At 38.9% G+C, this 15,526-nt stretch overlaps 1 protein-coding gene across 4 annotated transcripts in view; it reads left to right on the top strand.

The window, feature by feature from the left end:
* The window catches only part of GAK (cyclin G associated kinase), a 102,107-nt gene that overhangs the window by 51,618 nt on the left and 34,963 nt on the right, over positions 1 to 15,526 (top strand). For all 4 annotated transcript variants that reach the window (XM_081945177.1, XM_081945176.1, XM_081945175.1 and 1 more), the window contains exons 11-14: positions 816 to 939; positions 10,306 to 10,355; positions 10,469 to 10,617; positions 13,842 to 13,964. In XM_081945177.1, the coding sequence (XP_081801303.1) occupies positions 816 to 939; positions 10,306 to 10,355; positions 10,469 to 10,617; positions 13,842 to 13,964 (446 nt within the window). The remainder of the gene's footprint in view (positions 1 to 815; positions 940 to 10,305; positions 10,356 to 10,468; positions 10,618 to 13,841; positions 13,965 to 15,526) is intronic.

The raw sequence follows: 15,526 nt of genomic DNA, 5'->3' as shown, positions 1-15,526 counted from the left end.
TTCAACTCCCAGAATTCCCCAGCCAGCTATGCTGGCTGGGGGATTCTGGGAGTTGAAGTCCACAGGACTTAAAGTCGCCAAGTTTGAGAAACACTGATATAGAGCTTAGTCAAATAGTACATCAGTATTGGCACTGGAGCCTAAAAACCAATAGTGTCTCTAGATGAAATGCCACGGTGGTGCAGTGGTTAGAATGCAGTACTGCAGCTACTTCTGCTGCCTGCCGGCTGCCTGCAATTTGGCAGTTCAAATCTCACCAGGCTCAAGGTTGACTTAGCCTTCCATCCTTCCAAAGTGGGTGAAATGAGAGCCCAGATTGTTGGGGGCAATAGGCTGAAAGCAGTATATAGGTCTAAGTGCTATTGCTATTAGATGGTCCTTCTATTTCCTTCTCACTGATCTTCCGTCTTACCATTGTGTGAGCATTTAAAACATACAGCAGCACTCTGATCCCTGAAGGTAATAGCAGCTGGCTGCCATCTGAAATTGAATGCTTTGTTTATTGCAGCAAATAGTTTTGCAGGACTGTGTTTGCTTCAGAATGTGTGGACTGTCTTAGAAACCATTTGCTGCTTTTCTGTTGAATTATTACAATTGGCCGCTCTTCTTTGTGTTGGAAAATATTGCCTTAATTAAAAGGCACAGACTAAGGTAATAATACATAAACAAAGACGGCAGCTAAAGAGCTCTGCTGAATTTGTTTTTAAATGGAAGTACAATTTAATGCAATTTCTAATGGAAACGTAAGTCTGTTTAGGGGAAAGAATAATGATGATTGCCTGCCTAGGTTATAATGCTGTGTTTTTGGCTTTTAGGGCTGATAGTGGCAGAATGTGAGCAGTCTACTGGTGGGTTTTTTGATATCCTTCGAGGTGGGACGGAAAGATTTTTCACAAATATCAAGGATACATCTTCAAAAGTTATTCAGTCTGTAACCAAGTAAGTAGAAATGTGGCCGTATTGATATTTCCATTCACTGTATTGCAGTTTGCCATTCTCAGTGCAAATGGCATTTTAATGTAGCACCCATTATTTTCCTTTTGGGGTTTTTATTTTATAAGTTACAACCCACTTACAGTCTTGTGGACAGGAACACTTGGAATTCTACTAAGATCAAGAGATGAATCTCTGATCTGAATCCTATCCTTTCCCATGCTTGACTGGGAGAATAGAATTGTTCCCTAATCAGATTAATATTGAAATTAGGAAAAAATTGGAATTCCAATTCTGAAAAATCATAGGGCCAGAATGACCTTATTCATATGTATGTATGCATGTATGCATGTATGCATGTATGCATGTATGCATGTATGCATGTATGCATGTATAAAAAGTCTGGTCTCATGTAAATTAATTTAATTTGTTTAAACCTACTTATTTGTGGTCTAATACCAAGACAATAAATTTTAAAATACCATATGCCACTAAACTCAAGCCCTGTACATAATTTATTGTCTAAATTACATTTAGTGTTCAAATTGTTTGCAAATTTGCTTATAAGTACTTCCTTACTCAGTTGATACCTGATCTTTGAACATTCTTAAGTACAGTAAAATTTTCTCTGAAAAAATTAATAAGACATACTGTAATTTGTCTATAGGGTTTGACTTTTTGGACATCCTATATGTATGTATAATAGATGATAGATAGATAGATAGATAGATAGATAGATAGATAGATAGATAGATAGATAGAGATAGATAGATAGATAGATAGATGATAGATAGATAGATAGATAGATAGATAGATAGATAGATAGATAGATGATAGATAGATAGATAGATAGATAGATGATAGGTAGGTAGGTAGGTAGGTAGGTAGGTAGGTAGGTAGGTAGGTAGATAGCCCATTAATACATTAACCATAGTTTCTTGACATTTTTTTTAAAAAATATTTATATCCCTCCTGTATTATTTTTACCAGTAACACTAAGCAATGAACAAGTGATAGAAAGAAAGTGGTAACTTTAAATTATTACTAGGAAAGCCCAGGAATGTTAGATCTTGAAGCAGAATTGCCATAGCGTATATTTCAAATGTGGCCTTTCCTTTGAAGATTATAAAAAAGACACACTAGACAATAAGCCAAATTTAGCCCCCAAAACTCTAAATTTTAGATCGAGGAAAAGAGTGACTTCCCATTCATTAAATATGCCCAAATTTTGGCAGCAAAATCTTAGCATGGTCAGGTGATACAGATTACTCTCTTCGAATTTCATAAACTGAAAAAAATTAAAACACCTTTTTTTGTATATTACATTGCATTACATTACTTCTTTCCAATTACAGTGGAATTCTTTTTAAAAATATTTCTTTTATTTCAGTTGTTTTTACTGCATGTTTAACTGTCATTTGAGAATTATCCTTAATGCTTAAAACCTGTTAAATGGACTTTAAACTAGCACACACCTAGTTTACATGTGAAAAATGACTAAAATCCAGTCAAATTATTCCCTTATGCATTGCAATTACATCACCGATGGTGTGTTCAAAGTGGCAAGGATATGAGGAATCATAGCTGAGATTTGCTGAACACAGGACTGTCAAACTAGCTGGCTTTCCAGTTGGAATCTTTCCCCAGTTACTAAAGCTATAGAATCATACTGTAAGGCTCAATATAACATTATTAATGGTCCCAAACTCTCATTCATTTATTCAGTGAAGCTATGCTTCATTTCTAATCTAGTTTTGGATCTAGCTCACATGTTAGATGTTAGATAAGACAGTAGTGACCATTCAAGGGTTGCTCTGTTCTGTGTCGCCTTAGCAACTCATAGTTTCTAAATCATGTGAGGCTGTGTCAATCATTCTTTCTTTCAGTTATTGTCTGAGAAGAAGTGGGGGCATGGGAACAGAGAGTTCAGAGTGACCCATGTGATGTTTCTTTTCCAAAAAATGCCAAGACGGGATAGGGAGTAGTGAGATGGATTTGCATTTTTTTTTTTAGATCTGCTTTTTTGCGTTTGTTTTATTGTAATACTTTTTTTAAACAATAGCTGGTGTACAAGTGAAATTGAATTAATTAAATCCGTGATTGTGTTAGCCTGTTTTCTCCTAAAGCTGAGTAAAGTTCTTTAGTTTACATTTTTGCCTTTGCTCTAGACCAGGATTTTCATGGGGAAGAGGTGAGTTTTCAAATACCTGTAATGGTTGCCATGGTAAATCTGACCAATCACAGAAGCCTTGTATGACAGATGATAAACAGACACCAGGATTGGAATTATTCACTGTTTTATTTTCTAAATCTGACCAGAGGATCTATAAGTTACTCATACAGTGATTTGCTTTGCTGCATGCTAACTTCCCATTACATTTTTTTTAATGAAGGGCAAAGAACTGGACAAAATGCTGGATAAGCTATAGGTGGCACACTGTCACTCATTGATCTTAGATAGCACATTGGAGACCAGGTTTTAAAGTTTCTGTGATCTGTAGATCATTCATGCCCCTACAAATAATTGAATGAATGAAGATTATATTCTAATAGCATATTCTCGAGTGCCATCTTTTCTGTTATATTCAGTGTTTTTTTTTGTTATTATTATTATCATCTCTTTTATTCATTAAACATGAAACTCAGCCAACTGAACATTTAAACATGTATCACATTTTTATTATTTATTATTTATCATATTATTATTTTATTATTGTTATTTAATTGATTCAGAAATATCCTTGTGCTGTCCTGCATTCTGTGAACTGAAGTATTGTTGCTTGGTGTGACTTCAATATAAATCAATTACTCTTTGCACGTCTGATGGTCAGATCAATGGTTAATTGCTCTAGAGAAATTGTTTGTATATATAGGTTTTGATGATAACGTAATGGTCCTCTTAAAAGAAAAGGATGGGAACTTCTGTTATTTAGAGAGCAGCAAAGAAATCTATAACATTTTCAGTCTTATCAATCTCTTGATATGGTTTTATCTTAAATGTACAATTGCAAACTTGGAATGAAATAATACAACTTATTTGGGACCCCGAAGGTTAAAGAATTCATCATAGTTTCAAAGAGTCTTATGGACTTTTTTGAATCTTAGGTAGTCCAATATGTGACCGGTAGCTTTTGAAGGGTAACTACTGTATTGAACAGATTAGTGGGAGAAAGAAGCAAAGACCTCCATCTCGGGGTTAATGTATAGGAACAGTTTTCACATAATTTAAAGTCTTCATGCATTTTTACGCAAGGAAGAAATAACTAGTTAGACTGGGAAAAGAATATACTTCTTCCTCTGCTGTTCAGCAGCCTAATCTGAGGAAAAGTTTATGAAACTGATGTATAGGGAGATTCAGGTCTAGTATTCTGGATGGATTATGACATCAGGATTGGGCTAACCAATCATAAATCAGTTAACCCACATACTGTTCCATGATGTCATTCTGTTGGTGGCCTGGAACCAAGACAATGGTTCAGTGTCACTGAGACCTCAAAATAGCTCACTTAGTTTTTTAGGTTTTCCTTTTTGCTAGTCACTCAGTGCTTGAATGCTAGCAGCTGTACACTGTTTGAGGGAATTCTCATTGGGATGGACTGGAACCGTTTCTTCCAAGCGGGGCCTTTCCTGGGCAAGGTGAAGGACCTCAGGAAATATTTTGTCACACTTCATGGGTTGATATTTCTGATGGTTCTGTCATTTGGGTAGTGACAGTGGGGGAAAACATTCCACTTTAGGGGGAAAATATACATTTACTACCAGTGCTGTATTTTAGTTGGTGCTTTGTAGTTTGAGCCACAGGATAAGATTTGACAGTGCCAGAACTCAATAGTCACGGATCTTTAAATATTGACCACCTAATTCACTCCGATATAGTGAAATTAATTTTTGCAAAAAAAATTAGGAAACACAATCAAGGATTTTACTAAACTGACAAAATGATCCTGTTAGCTTCTTTATTGCTCACATGGGAATATGTGTGCATGCTTATCCTAACACAGGGATGTTATTTCCACTGTTATAGGGTATCTTTTATGTTTATTCAAGTTCCAAAGAATGACATGTATCCAGCAAAGTTAGTGGTCTGTGCTTTCTTAATGGCTGTTCTATTATACAATAGAGCAAAGTCTGTCCACTTGCATATTATATATTAACTTACATTTTGAATCCCCCAAAATGGGCTTTTCTGAAAATAATTTGATTTTTTTTAAGCTAATGATCAGATATTTTGGAACATATTCTGGCTGGGAAATCTATAAGTAGTACTCTTAACATAACAAGAAAGCAGAAGGCTGAGGAAATTTGTGGTATATAATGAGAGATAACATAAATTATTGGATTGGAATAGTTTGTTTGTATCTTCTAAACATTTGTAACTTGAGCGAAGCATTCTTAGCTGGAAATAAGCAGCATTTTAATTGGTAGAAATTACAAATAAACATGAAAAATTACTGTATCTCACAAAATACGAGCAGTATTTATGAAAATAGTCAACTAAGTCTGGAAAGAATTGTGAGCATTGTCTCTCACCCACATCAATGGTTCTTGTTATTCATAGTGGTACCCATCCAACGTAATGTAGGCTAAAGCATTTGGGACAAGGAAAAACAAAAGCAAAGTTTGATTTGGAGAGTTCAGGTTTTTTTCATCTTTACTTTGTTTTTTGGGTGACTTCAGTTTTGTTTTGTTTTGTTTTATATTTTGATTTTGTGTTTGATGCTTCTTTCCTTGCCCATTTTCCCCCATTGCTTTTCGTCATTCCATACTCATTTCCCTTAGCAGCCCAAGGTAAATATTTCTTCAGTGTGTTAGTATTTGTATTGTGTGTGCATGCTAGCAGCCAATATGAAACTACAAAAAGTTTTCCAAACTCTCAAGTTTTACCTGTGCCTTGTGATCTCTGCTCATTGTTTTAGCACATGCATAAAACATGTATGCAGACTTATAACCTTATGAATTAAGACATTACCATTAGGTAATTAGTTACATTTATAGGTAGTATATTTTTGGTACATGTGTATCTTTAGAGTTTCTTTTTTCATCAGTCCACCAAATTGCTATATCTCATATTTCTGGCTGGGTTTTTTTTTCTCCTCCAGTAGGGACGCAGATAGTAGGAAGCAGAATATTGTCACTGAAATCTTGATTTCTTAATTTCTCTGTTATTTTTAGAACTTGAAAGAATGGGGCTGTATTTTTAGGGATATGTGTAGCCAGCTAAAATAGCCTCTGTGAACTATGTTAAGTTGAATTAACCCATTCAAACGAAAACCGTTCTCTGAAAGGCATAATTCCAGTAAATGTATTACAACAACTAAATTGAAAATGCACACACTGTATAATGAGCTCCAGGTGGATTGTTACATGGCCAGATCTCCCCAAAATGGGGGGGGGGGGGGTTGTTGCAAACACTAAAGAATAAATAAAAATGGCTCCATGTATAAAACTGTGGCTTTGGTATCCAGTCCTAACGAAAAATTTAAGCTAGTGCATAAATATCAAAACTCCCATTTAACTTACCATATCTTTATTACATAGGATAGGGAAGGGAAATTGATACCCCAAGGGCTTGCTGGGTTCTTGCCCTATTTTGCACACAGTGCTATTCAGACCAAACTAAGAATCCACTGACTTGGATTGACTCACATCCATTGTGTGAAATGTGATCCTCATAACCATTGTTAGGGGGATTCACAAAATTGGTCAAAACTGTGGTGATGCAGTGGTGAGAATACAGTACTGCAGCTACTTCTGCTGACTGCCAGCTGCCAGCAGATTGGCAGTTCGAGTCTCATTGGCTCATGGTTGACTCAGCCTTCCATCCTTCCGAGGTGGGTAAAATGAGGATCCAGATTGTTGGGGGCAGTATGTTGACTCTGTAAACAGCTTAGAGAGGTCTGTAAAGCACTGTGAAGTGGTATATACAGGTGAAACTCGAAAAATTGGAATATCGTGCAAAAGTTCATTTATTTCAGTAATGCAACTTAAAAGGTGAAACTAATATACGAGATAAGACTTATTACATGCAAAGCAGGATAGTTCAAGCCGTGATTTGTCATAATTGTGATGATTATGGTGTACAGCTCAGGAAAACCCCAAATCCACCATCTCAGAAAATTAGAATATTACATGCAATCAATAAAACAAGGATTGTACATAGAACAATATCGGACCTCTGAAAAGTATAAGTAAGCATATGTACTCAGTACTTGGTTTGGGCCCCATTTGCAGCAATTACTGCCTCAATGGCATGGAAGCTATCAGCCTGTGGCACTGCTGAGGTGTTATGGAAGACCAGGATGCTTCAATAGCGGCCTTCAGCTCTTCTGCATTGTTCGGTCTCATGTCTCTCATCTTTCTCTTGGCAATGCCCCATAGATTCTCTATGGGGGTTCAGGTCAGGCGAGTTTGCTGGCCAATCAAGCACAGTAATCCCATGGTTATTGAACCAGGTTTTGGTGCTTTTGGCAGTGTGGGCAGGTGCCAGGTCCTGAAGTGTGGGCAGGTGCCAGGTCCTGATGAAGCACATTGGAGCAACACCAGCAGATGACATGACTCCCCAAATCAACACAGACTGTGGAAACTTCATACTGGACTTCAAGCATCTTGCAATGTGTGCTTCTCTATTCTTCATCCATACTCTGGGTCCTTGGTTTTCAAATGAGATGCAAAAGTTGCTCTCATCAGAAAAGAGGACTTTGGACCACTGAGCAACAAGACTTTGGACCACTGTGCTTCATTAAGTCCAGGGTCAACGCAGCCGTCTACCAGGAGATTTTGGAGCACTCCGTGCTTCCTTCCGCAGATGAGCTTTATGGGGACGCTGACTTCATTTTCCAGCAGAACTTGGCACCTGCCCACACTGCCAAAAACACCAAAACCTGGTTCAATGACCGTGGGATTACTGTGCTTGATTGGCCAGCAAACTCGCCTGACCTGAACCCCATAGAGAATCTATGGGGCATTGCCAAGAGAAAGATGAGAGACATGAGACCGAACAATACAGAAGAGCTGAAGGCCGCTATTGAAGCATCCTGGTCTTCCATAACACCTCAGCAGTGCCACAGGCTGATAGCTTCCATGCCATGCTGTACTGAGGCAGGAATTTCTGCAAAAGGGGCCCAAACCAAGTACTGAGTACATATGCAGGTTTATACTTTTCAGAGGTCCGATATTGTTCTATGTACAATCCTTGCTTTATTGATTGCATGTAATATATTCTACTTTTCTGAGATGGTGGATTTGGGGTTTTCATGAGCTGTACGCCATAATCATCACAATTATGATACATCATGGTTTGAACTATCTTGCTTTGCATGTAATAAGTCTTATCTCATATATTAGTTTCACCTTTTAAGTTGCATTACTGAGGTAAATGAACTTTTGCACGATATTCTAATTTTTCGAGTTTCACCTGTAAGTCTAAATGCTATTGCTATTGAGATTATTAGTGTCTCAAAAAGTGCTAATTAAGGTGTTCTAGGCGTAGGCCAGCCAACGGCTTCTTCCAAATAGTTTCAATTAAATGCCCATAATTCCCAGACATTCCCATTATCCTTCACCTATGTAGTCCGTGTCCTGTTGCAGGAAGAATTTTGCTCAGTCCATCGCTTTGCTGTGAAGCAAACTGGCAAGGAGATCACAGATCTGTTGGTAGCCCATATTAAAGGAAGATGGAAATCCTGAGCATAAATGTGGAAGGCAGACTTGAAATAGCTGGTTAAAGAATTTGTCACTTTTGTGTGTGGATGTGGTGTTTTGTTTAACTTCTCTAACTTACTAAAACTGTTTTTCAAACCTAAAAATGCTATCCTCTTAAGGAGTCTTAAAACCATCTGTGCCAACCTAAACTTATTTTCTGCATATAATATTAGTTATCTTTCTGCTCACTGCTTGAGACTGATTTACCATTATGCCCCACTGCATAATTGACCGTTATTTTGTAGACTCTACTTCATTAAAGCTAACCTGTGTATTGCACAGCCTAATACCTTTACTGCAGGTAGTCCTCAACTTATGACCACCATTGAGCCCAAAGTTTCCATTGCTAATCGAGACGGGTGAGTGGTTGTTAAGTTAGCAACACGGTTGTTAAGTGAATCTGGCTTCCCCATTGACTTTGCATGTCAGAAGGTCGCTAAAAGGAATCGCATGACACACTTCAAACCTCACAAATATGAGCCAGTTGACAAGCATCCTAATTTTGATCATGTGACTATAGGGGGGATGCTGCAATGGTCGTAAGTGTGAAAAACAGTCATAGCAAGTCATTTTTTTCAGTGCCATTATAACCGCAGACAGTCACTAAACGAAAGGTTGTAAGTTGTAAGTCGAGAACTACCTATACTACTCTACTTCTTCCTCCTGCTCCTCCTTTTTCCCTCTGTGCTACTGGAGGATCAAAAGCTCTGTACTGTTGTGTCTTGAAGGACTTTTTTTGCTGTTGATGTAATAACAAACTAGACTATTAATTTCCCAGAGATTTGATACAATCTAGGAAGAGGAAACCTGTAACCCTCCGGATGTTACTGAACTATAATTCCCAGCATACCTCATCAATGAGCATGCTATGGGAATACATATATACAGTTGTAGTTACCAATAGCTGGACAGGTGCAGATTTCTCCTGAAGAGAATATTCCTCCCCCCCTCCCAGCCTGAAAACAATTAATTTTGCAAAGCCTATTATCTAAGACAGTGATCAGGATCCTTCAGCTTTGAGATCATTGTTTTTTCTCAAAAGAAGAGAAATCCTTTAATAATGGTTCAGGCATTTAAGCTGCCATTTACAGTGTGTGTTAACCAGGGATATTCTAGATTCTTTAGTTTATCTCCCATAGTTCAGATATTTGAGAATCACATTTGTGACTCTCTCTTGGGGATAGGGAGGTCTTGTTTTGATGAACAAAAAGCCAGTACAATTTAATAAGCCACTTGGAAATAATCGTCTGTTGAACCTGTCACTGCGTTAAATGTTTGCTAGCCGAACTGAACTGAAAGAGTTATTGCGTAGGTCATAAGGTTTTATCAGCAAGTGATGTATTGCGCATACTCATCACACATTCCAGAGACTTCTCCCTTTTGATTTTTGTTCATCTGCCAGGAAGCTGGGAGACAAATTGCTTTTGCCAAAATGTAACAATTAGATAGATTTGTTTTATTTCCTTATTTCTTATTTTTGTATTAAAAGTTTGTTTTTCATTAGAACACGTTTTCGGGTTTTATTTTCATTTTTTCGCTTCTTGAAGAATATGCCTGTTTGGAAAAGCCGCGGTCTAAGCCTCATTAGTTCAGGGTGAAATATTTCCTCTGACAGAACCGACTTACATTCTAACTTTTAACTTGAGTTTTTTTTTTTAATATCTATTTCAGTTACGCAAAAGGAGATTTGGATATATCATACATTACATCCAGAATTGCTGGTATGTATGATTACTAACATTTCATTAAACATGGTTTTCTTTAAAAGCAGATGAAATATATTGAGTTCGGCCCTGACTGTTTCTTTTTCTTCCTTTCTCCTTTCGTTCTCTAGTGATGTCATTTCCAGCGGAAGGTGTTGAGTCTGCTATAAAAAATAACATTGAAGATGTGCGGCTGTTTTTGGACTCCAAACATCCTGGACGCTATGCTGTCTACAATCTGTCTCCAAGATCATATCGGCCTTCCAGATTTCACAACAGGGTTTGTAAAGCAGTATTACTTTACTTTAAAGCGCTCGATGGCACAGGACCTAGGTATTTGCGGGATCGCATCCTGCCCCATACATCCCTTCGGCCGATTCGCTCTCACAGAGAGGGACTCCTCCGGGTGCCGTCCACTAGGCAGTGCCAGTGGGCGACGCCCAGGAGCAGGGCCTTCTCTGTGATGGGCCCGACCCTCTGGAATGACACACACCCCCCCCCGATATCAGAATAACCACCGATCTCTGCTCCTTCCGTAAGAAGCTTAAAACCCACCTGTTCAATTTAGCTGGCCTGGCCTAATCCCAGTTTAGTCCCTCAAGTCTGTATTTTAAATTTTTAGGGGTGAGTTTTTAGGTTGTTTTTAATTTTTATCACTTTGTACAGCCTATTGTTTAATTTGATTTTACGGGAAGTTAAGGGTATTTATTTTTATATACGGTTTTTATTGAGATGTCTGTACACCGCCCCGAGTCCCTTCGGGGAGAGGGGGCGGTCTACAAATCTAATAAAACTTAAACTTAAACTCCATTGTGTTTTGTGCATGGCAGTATTGCACGTTTCATTGTACACCTTCCTCGCCTTGGTGGGGAGAACAGTGAGAGTGTTTATAGTATCAAAGAAGAATCTTCAAGCTGACTTCCAACCATCAGTAAAGCCAAAACTTTTTTTTAGCTTGAAGGCTTTGTTCAATCTTAAGGGACTGCAAAAGGAAGAAGGGATTGTCAGTAAAATGCAGCTGGATCAAAAGAAGGAAGGAATATTTCATAAAGTGAACACATAAATAGACAAGGACAGTGGATACGGCAGTTACTGCTAGATGTTTCCAGAAGATCTATTGAGCAAGATATGAAATCATTTACAGACAGAACAACATACACCCTCACACCAGTGGTGGGTTCCTACCGGTTCAGCCAAACCACTAGTGGTTTAGCAGGCTGGGTGGCTGGAACCGGTAGTGACCCAGGCCTGCCACGCCCCCGAACCGGGTGGTGGGCGGCGCCATCTGGTTTTTCACTTCTGCGCATGCGCGGAACAATTTTAATTGCACTGCAAGTATAGTGCACTGCAATGCCCTCGCACACGAGCGAACTGGCAGTAGGGCCTAGCGGAACCCACCCCTGACTCACACATATTTTTGCCTCTAGTAGTAGCATTTCTTTTTTAAAATAAAAGCCTTCACAAGAATTTGTGTATGTTTGTATTCTACCAGTTTTAATACTTTGAAATTAAGAAAAAGACCATTCAAAATAGCAGCAAATCTTTTTCAAAAGGTTAATGGATTTGATTTTATAAAACTTATGCATAGGTTCTAAGTGCATATCATTTTATATATATGCTTCTTAATTCTGAACTGCAATCCCTTCCAAGCTATTTCAGTGCCATTCTCTCCTGCTGAATTTTAGTGATAAATGAAGTGATATGGGGTTCTCTGAAGCTTTGGGATGGCGAGGTGGAAGCACATACAGGCTGTGAGCTACCCTCACTGTTGTGACCCAGCAGGATCCTTTGCAGCTGCTGAGTGACTCAGATAGCGACGAACCTTATGAGTTGGCTATGGAGGAGGTGGAGGACCCTGGGCAGTGTTCAGACGCAAAGCAGGGACCAGAGAGGCTGGTTGGCCACCAGCAGGCGCCTGAGGCATGGAGCAGTGGGGAAGATCGGAGGGAGTTTGTCCCTGACAAAAGATTGAGGAGGGCGGAGAAACGAAGGCAACAGCTGCTCTGGAGACAAGCTCCTAAAAGATAATGAAGCTCAGGTGGTTGGGGCGTGGCCCCTCCCAAGAGCGTATATAAGACGGGACTTTGGGAGGAAGGTTTTGCAGGACTCAACCGCTCGTAACAGTATTGAGGAACGTCTGTCTTGTCTGTCTTGTATTATGTTCTGTTTGATTTGGGTTGCTGCCAACTATTCTTGCATGTGATTCTTGTCTGGGTTTGCAGCCAACAGAGTTGTAATCTTTGTGATTAAAAAGTGGCAAACAGTCAAGCCTGTGTCGGTGTTCATTACCGGACAGAGGGGGGTCAGAACACCTTGGATAAGCTCTTCATAATATTGGATATTGGAGCTTGGATAAGCTCTTCATAATATTGAAACTTGCTGCAAGAAAATGTGATGCCTTTGTGAGATTTTTACCAGGTTCCCAGAAATTACTCCCTGCATTCAGGATTTGCAGAATATTCTCTTTCAGAGACAAAACATTCCAAGGATCACTCAACAAGAGTGTTGTTCCTCCTCCAGACCGTGCTGATCTGGCTCTTCTGGAGATGAGCTGTCAGTTTTTTTGGAAGTAAAGATTTCAGATATGATTTTGCAGCACCCAAATCATCACATGCCAGGAATCCATAAGAGGAAGTGTATTGCCATCATATCCTGTTTACACATTTAAATTGGCTGCTAGCCCTGCGATGGACTAGATGAACTTGTATTCTGCCCTAGATGTGGTGCTTTTTGCCTTCTTGCCATGATGCTTCAGTTTCAGTGTCTGGAAATAGTCGGCAATGGATTTAGCGCAGCATTGTAAACAAATCATTTAAAATCTGAAGGAGATTTCAAAAAGCCAATTTTGGTGATGCAATTTAATTATATTTTTAAAAAACTCTTTTAAGAGAAATAGATAGCAATAGCACTTAGACTTATATACTGCTTTACAATGCTTTACAGCCCTCTCTAAGTGGTTTACAGAGTCAGCCTATTGCCTCCAACAATCTGGGTCCTCATTTTACACACCTCAGAAGATGGAAGGCTGAGACAGCCTTGTGCCTGGTGAGATTCGAACTGCCAAATTGAAGGCACTGGCAGTCAACAGAAATAGCTTGCAGTGCTGCACTCTAACCACGTGGCTCATCCAGTTAGCTTATTGTCGTTTAAACCTATATCCTAAAGAACCTAAAAGGACTCTCTTTCTGTAATTTTGTAGACACAGTTAATATTCTTGCATTATTGCCCTTTTTATCTTTTCCCTTTAATCCTTTCATTCTGAAGTTTCCAAAACGATGAAGAGTGGTCACAATGTACAATTTGTTAAGGGGAAAAACAAGTACCAGTTGCATTGGATTAGCATTGTTAAATGAGATCATGCCCCAGTTTGTTTCCGGAGGCGGGAGGGGGGGCTTGATTGCTTCTGTGGGACAGATTATATTGAAGGCTTGGCATTTTATTTTTTAAATGTGATAATAGTTGGCAGTATATTAGATTTAATAAATCACAATATTCCCTTAACAGGTATGTGAATGTGGTTGGCCGGCAAGGCGAACGCCAAACCTTCAAAATCTTTATGGCATCTGTAAGAACATGCATTCATGGCTGAAGCAAGATCCCAAGAATGTTTGCATTGTGCACTGCCTTGTAAGTAATGTTGAGCTTCGCTATGCACACTGGTCTGAAATAAATTACAGGTAGTCCTTGACTAACAACAGTTCATTTAGTGACTGTTCACAGTTACAACGGCTCTGAAAAAAAGTGAGCTATGATCTGTTTTCACACTTAACGACCATTGCAGCATCCCCATGGTCACGTGATCAAAATTCAGATGCTCATATTTATGACCGTTGCGGTGTCCTGGGATCATGTGATCCCCATTTGCGACATTCTGACAAGCAAAGTCAACGGGGAAGCCAGATTCACTTAACAACTGTGTGACTAACTTAACAAATGCAGTGATTCACTTAACAGCTGTGGAAGGAAAGGTTGTAAAATGGGGCAAGATTTGCTTAACAACTGTCTTATTTCGAAACAGAAATGTTGGGTTCAATTGTGTTATAACCTGTACTCTTTTAAAATTCACCATGAATAGCTTGGGAATGTCCTAAAACCATAAAGCAATATATATTGGGAAGATATATACACCATGACGTAGATCTAAGATTTTAATTCAATGCTAAATATTTAAAATAGGGGGAGGAATGATTTCTTTTTGGTTGCTGTAGTTCAGGCATTGGTGAGGATGAAGAGTATGTGGCTGTACCAAGTCTAGTTTTAATGTACTCTTGTTTTAATGTAGATGTATTTTTAATATCTGTAAGCCATCCAGAGTTACCTTATGGTAAGATTGGCCAATAACTTTTATTTATTTATTATTAGCGTTTATATACCGCCCCCTCTCCCGAAAGGGACTCGGGGCGGTGTACAGTCCGTACCAAAGTACAACAGATTAAAACGTAGAAATAACTATATAAATACATGTATAAGAGGAGGGTAAAATATAAATAGGTAGGTGGGTGGGTGGGTAGACAGATGGATGTGGTATCCTGGTATGACAGTTCTTTCCCCTCCCAGCCTGGATCATTTTTGCCAAACTACAGAACTGATACCTTAGCAGAGGAATTTTGAAATCATGATACCATATGGCAGGCACATGAGCAAAAATAGGCAAACAAAATTGTTAGCAGATTGAGGAACCTCCTTTATAATAGGAATCTGGAGAGTTTGAAATCAGCTATTTATAGGAGTATATGTGCAGGAGAGAAAGTTGGCTGAGAGAACATTCTTCCCCATAATATTAAATCTTGTGTCTAATTCAGATTTTCATATATACTGTAAATGCATTTCTTCAAGGCAACCCTAGTTTTAGCAGTGGGTTTGGAAAATAACCTTGAGATTTTCTTGTTGTTAGTTGCGAAGTCGTGTCCGACCCATCGTGACCCCATAGACAACGTTCCTCCAGGCCTTCCTGTCCTCTACCATCCTCTGGAGTCCATTTAAGCTCAGGCCGACTGCTTCGGTGACTCCATCCAGCCACCTCATTCTCTGTCGTCCCCTTCTTCTTTTGCCTTCAATCTTTCCCAGCATTAGGCTCTTCTCCAGTGAGCCCTTCCTTCTCATTAGGTGGCCAAAGAACCTTGAGATCATGGTCCTTATTTTCTCAGTCTGCAGATGAGGAAATTGATAGGCCTTTTCTCAGCTATATT

Source organism: Natrix helvetica (genome assembly GCF_964273705.1).
Source record: "Natrix helvetica genome assembly, chromosome: 2".
In the NCBI taxonomy this organism is placed as follows: Eukaryota; Metazoa; Chordata; class Lepidosauria; order Squamata; family Natricidae; genus Natrix; species Natrix helvetica.
Note: the sequence above shows the minus strand (reverse complement) of the source record. Positions and strands in the feature narration are given on the sequence as shown.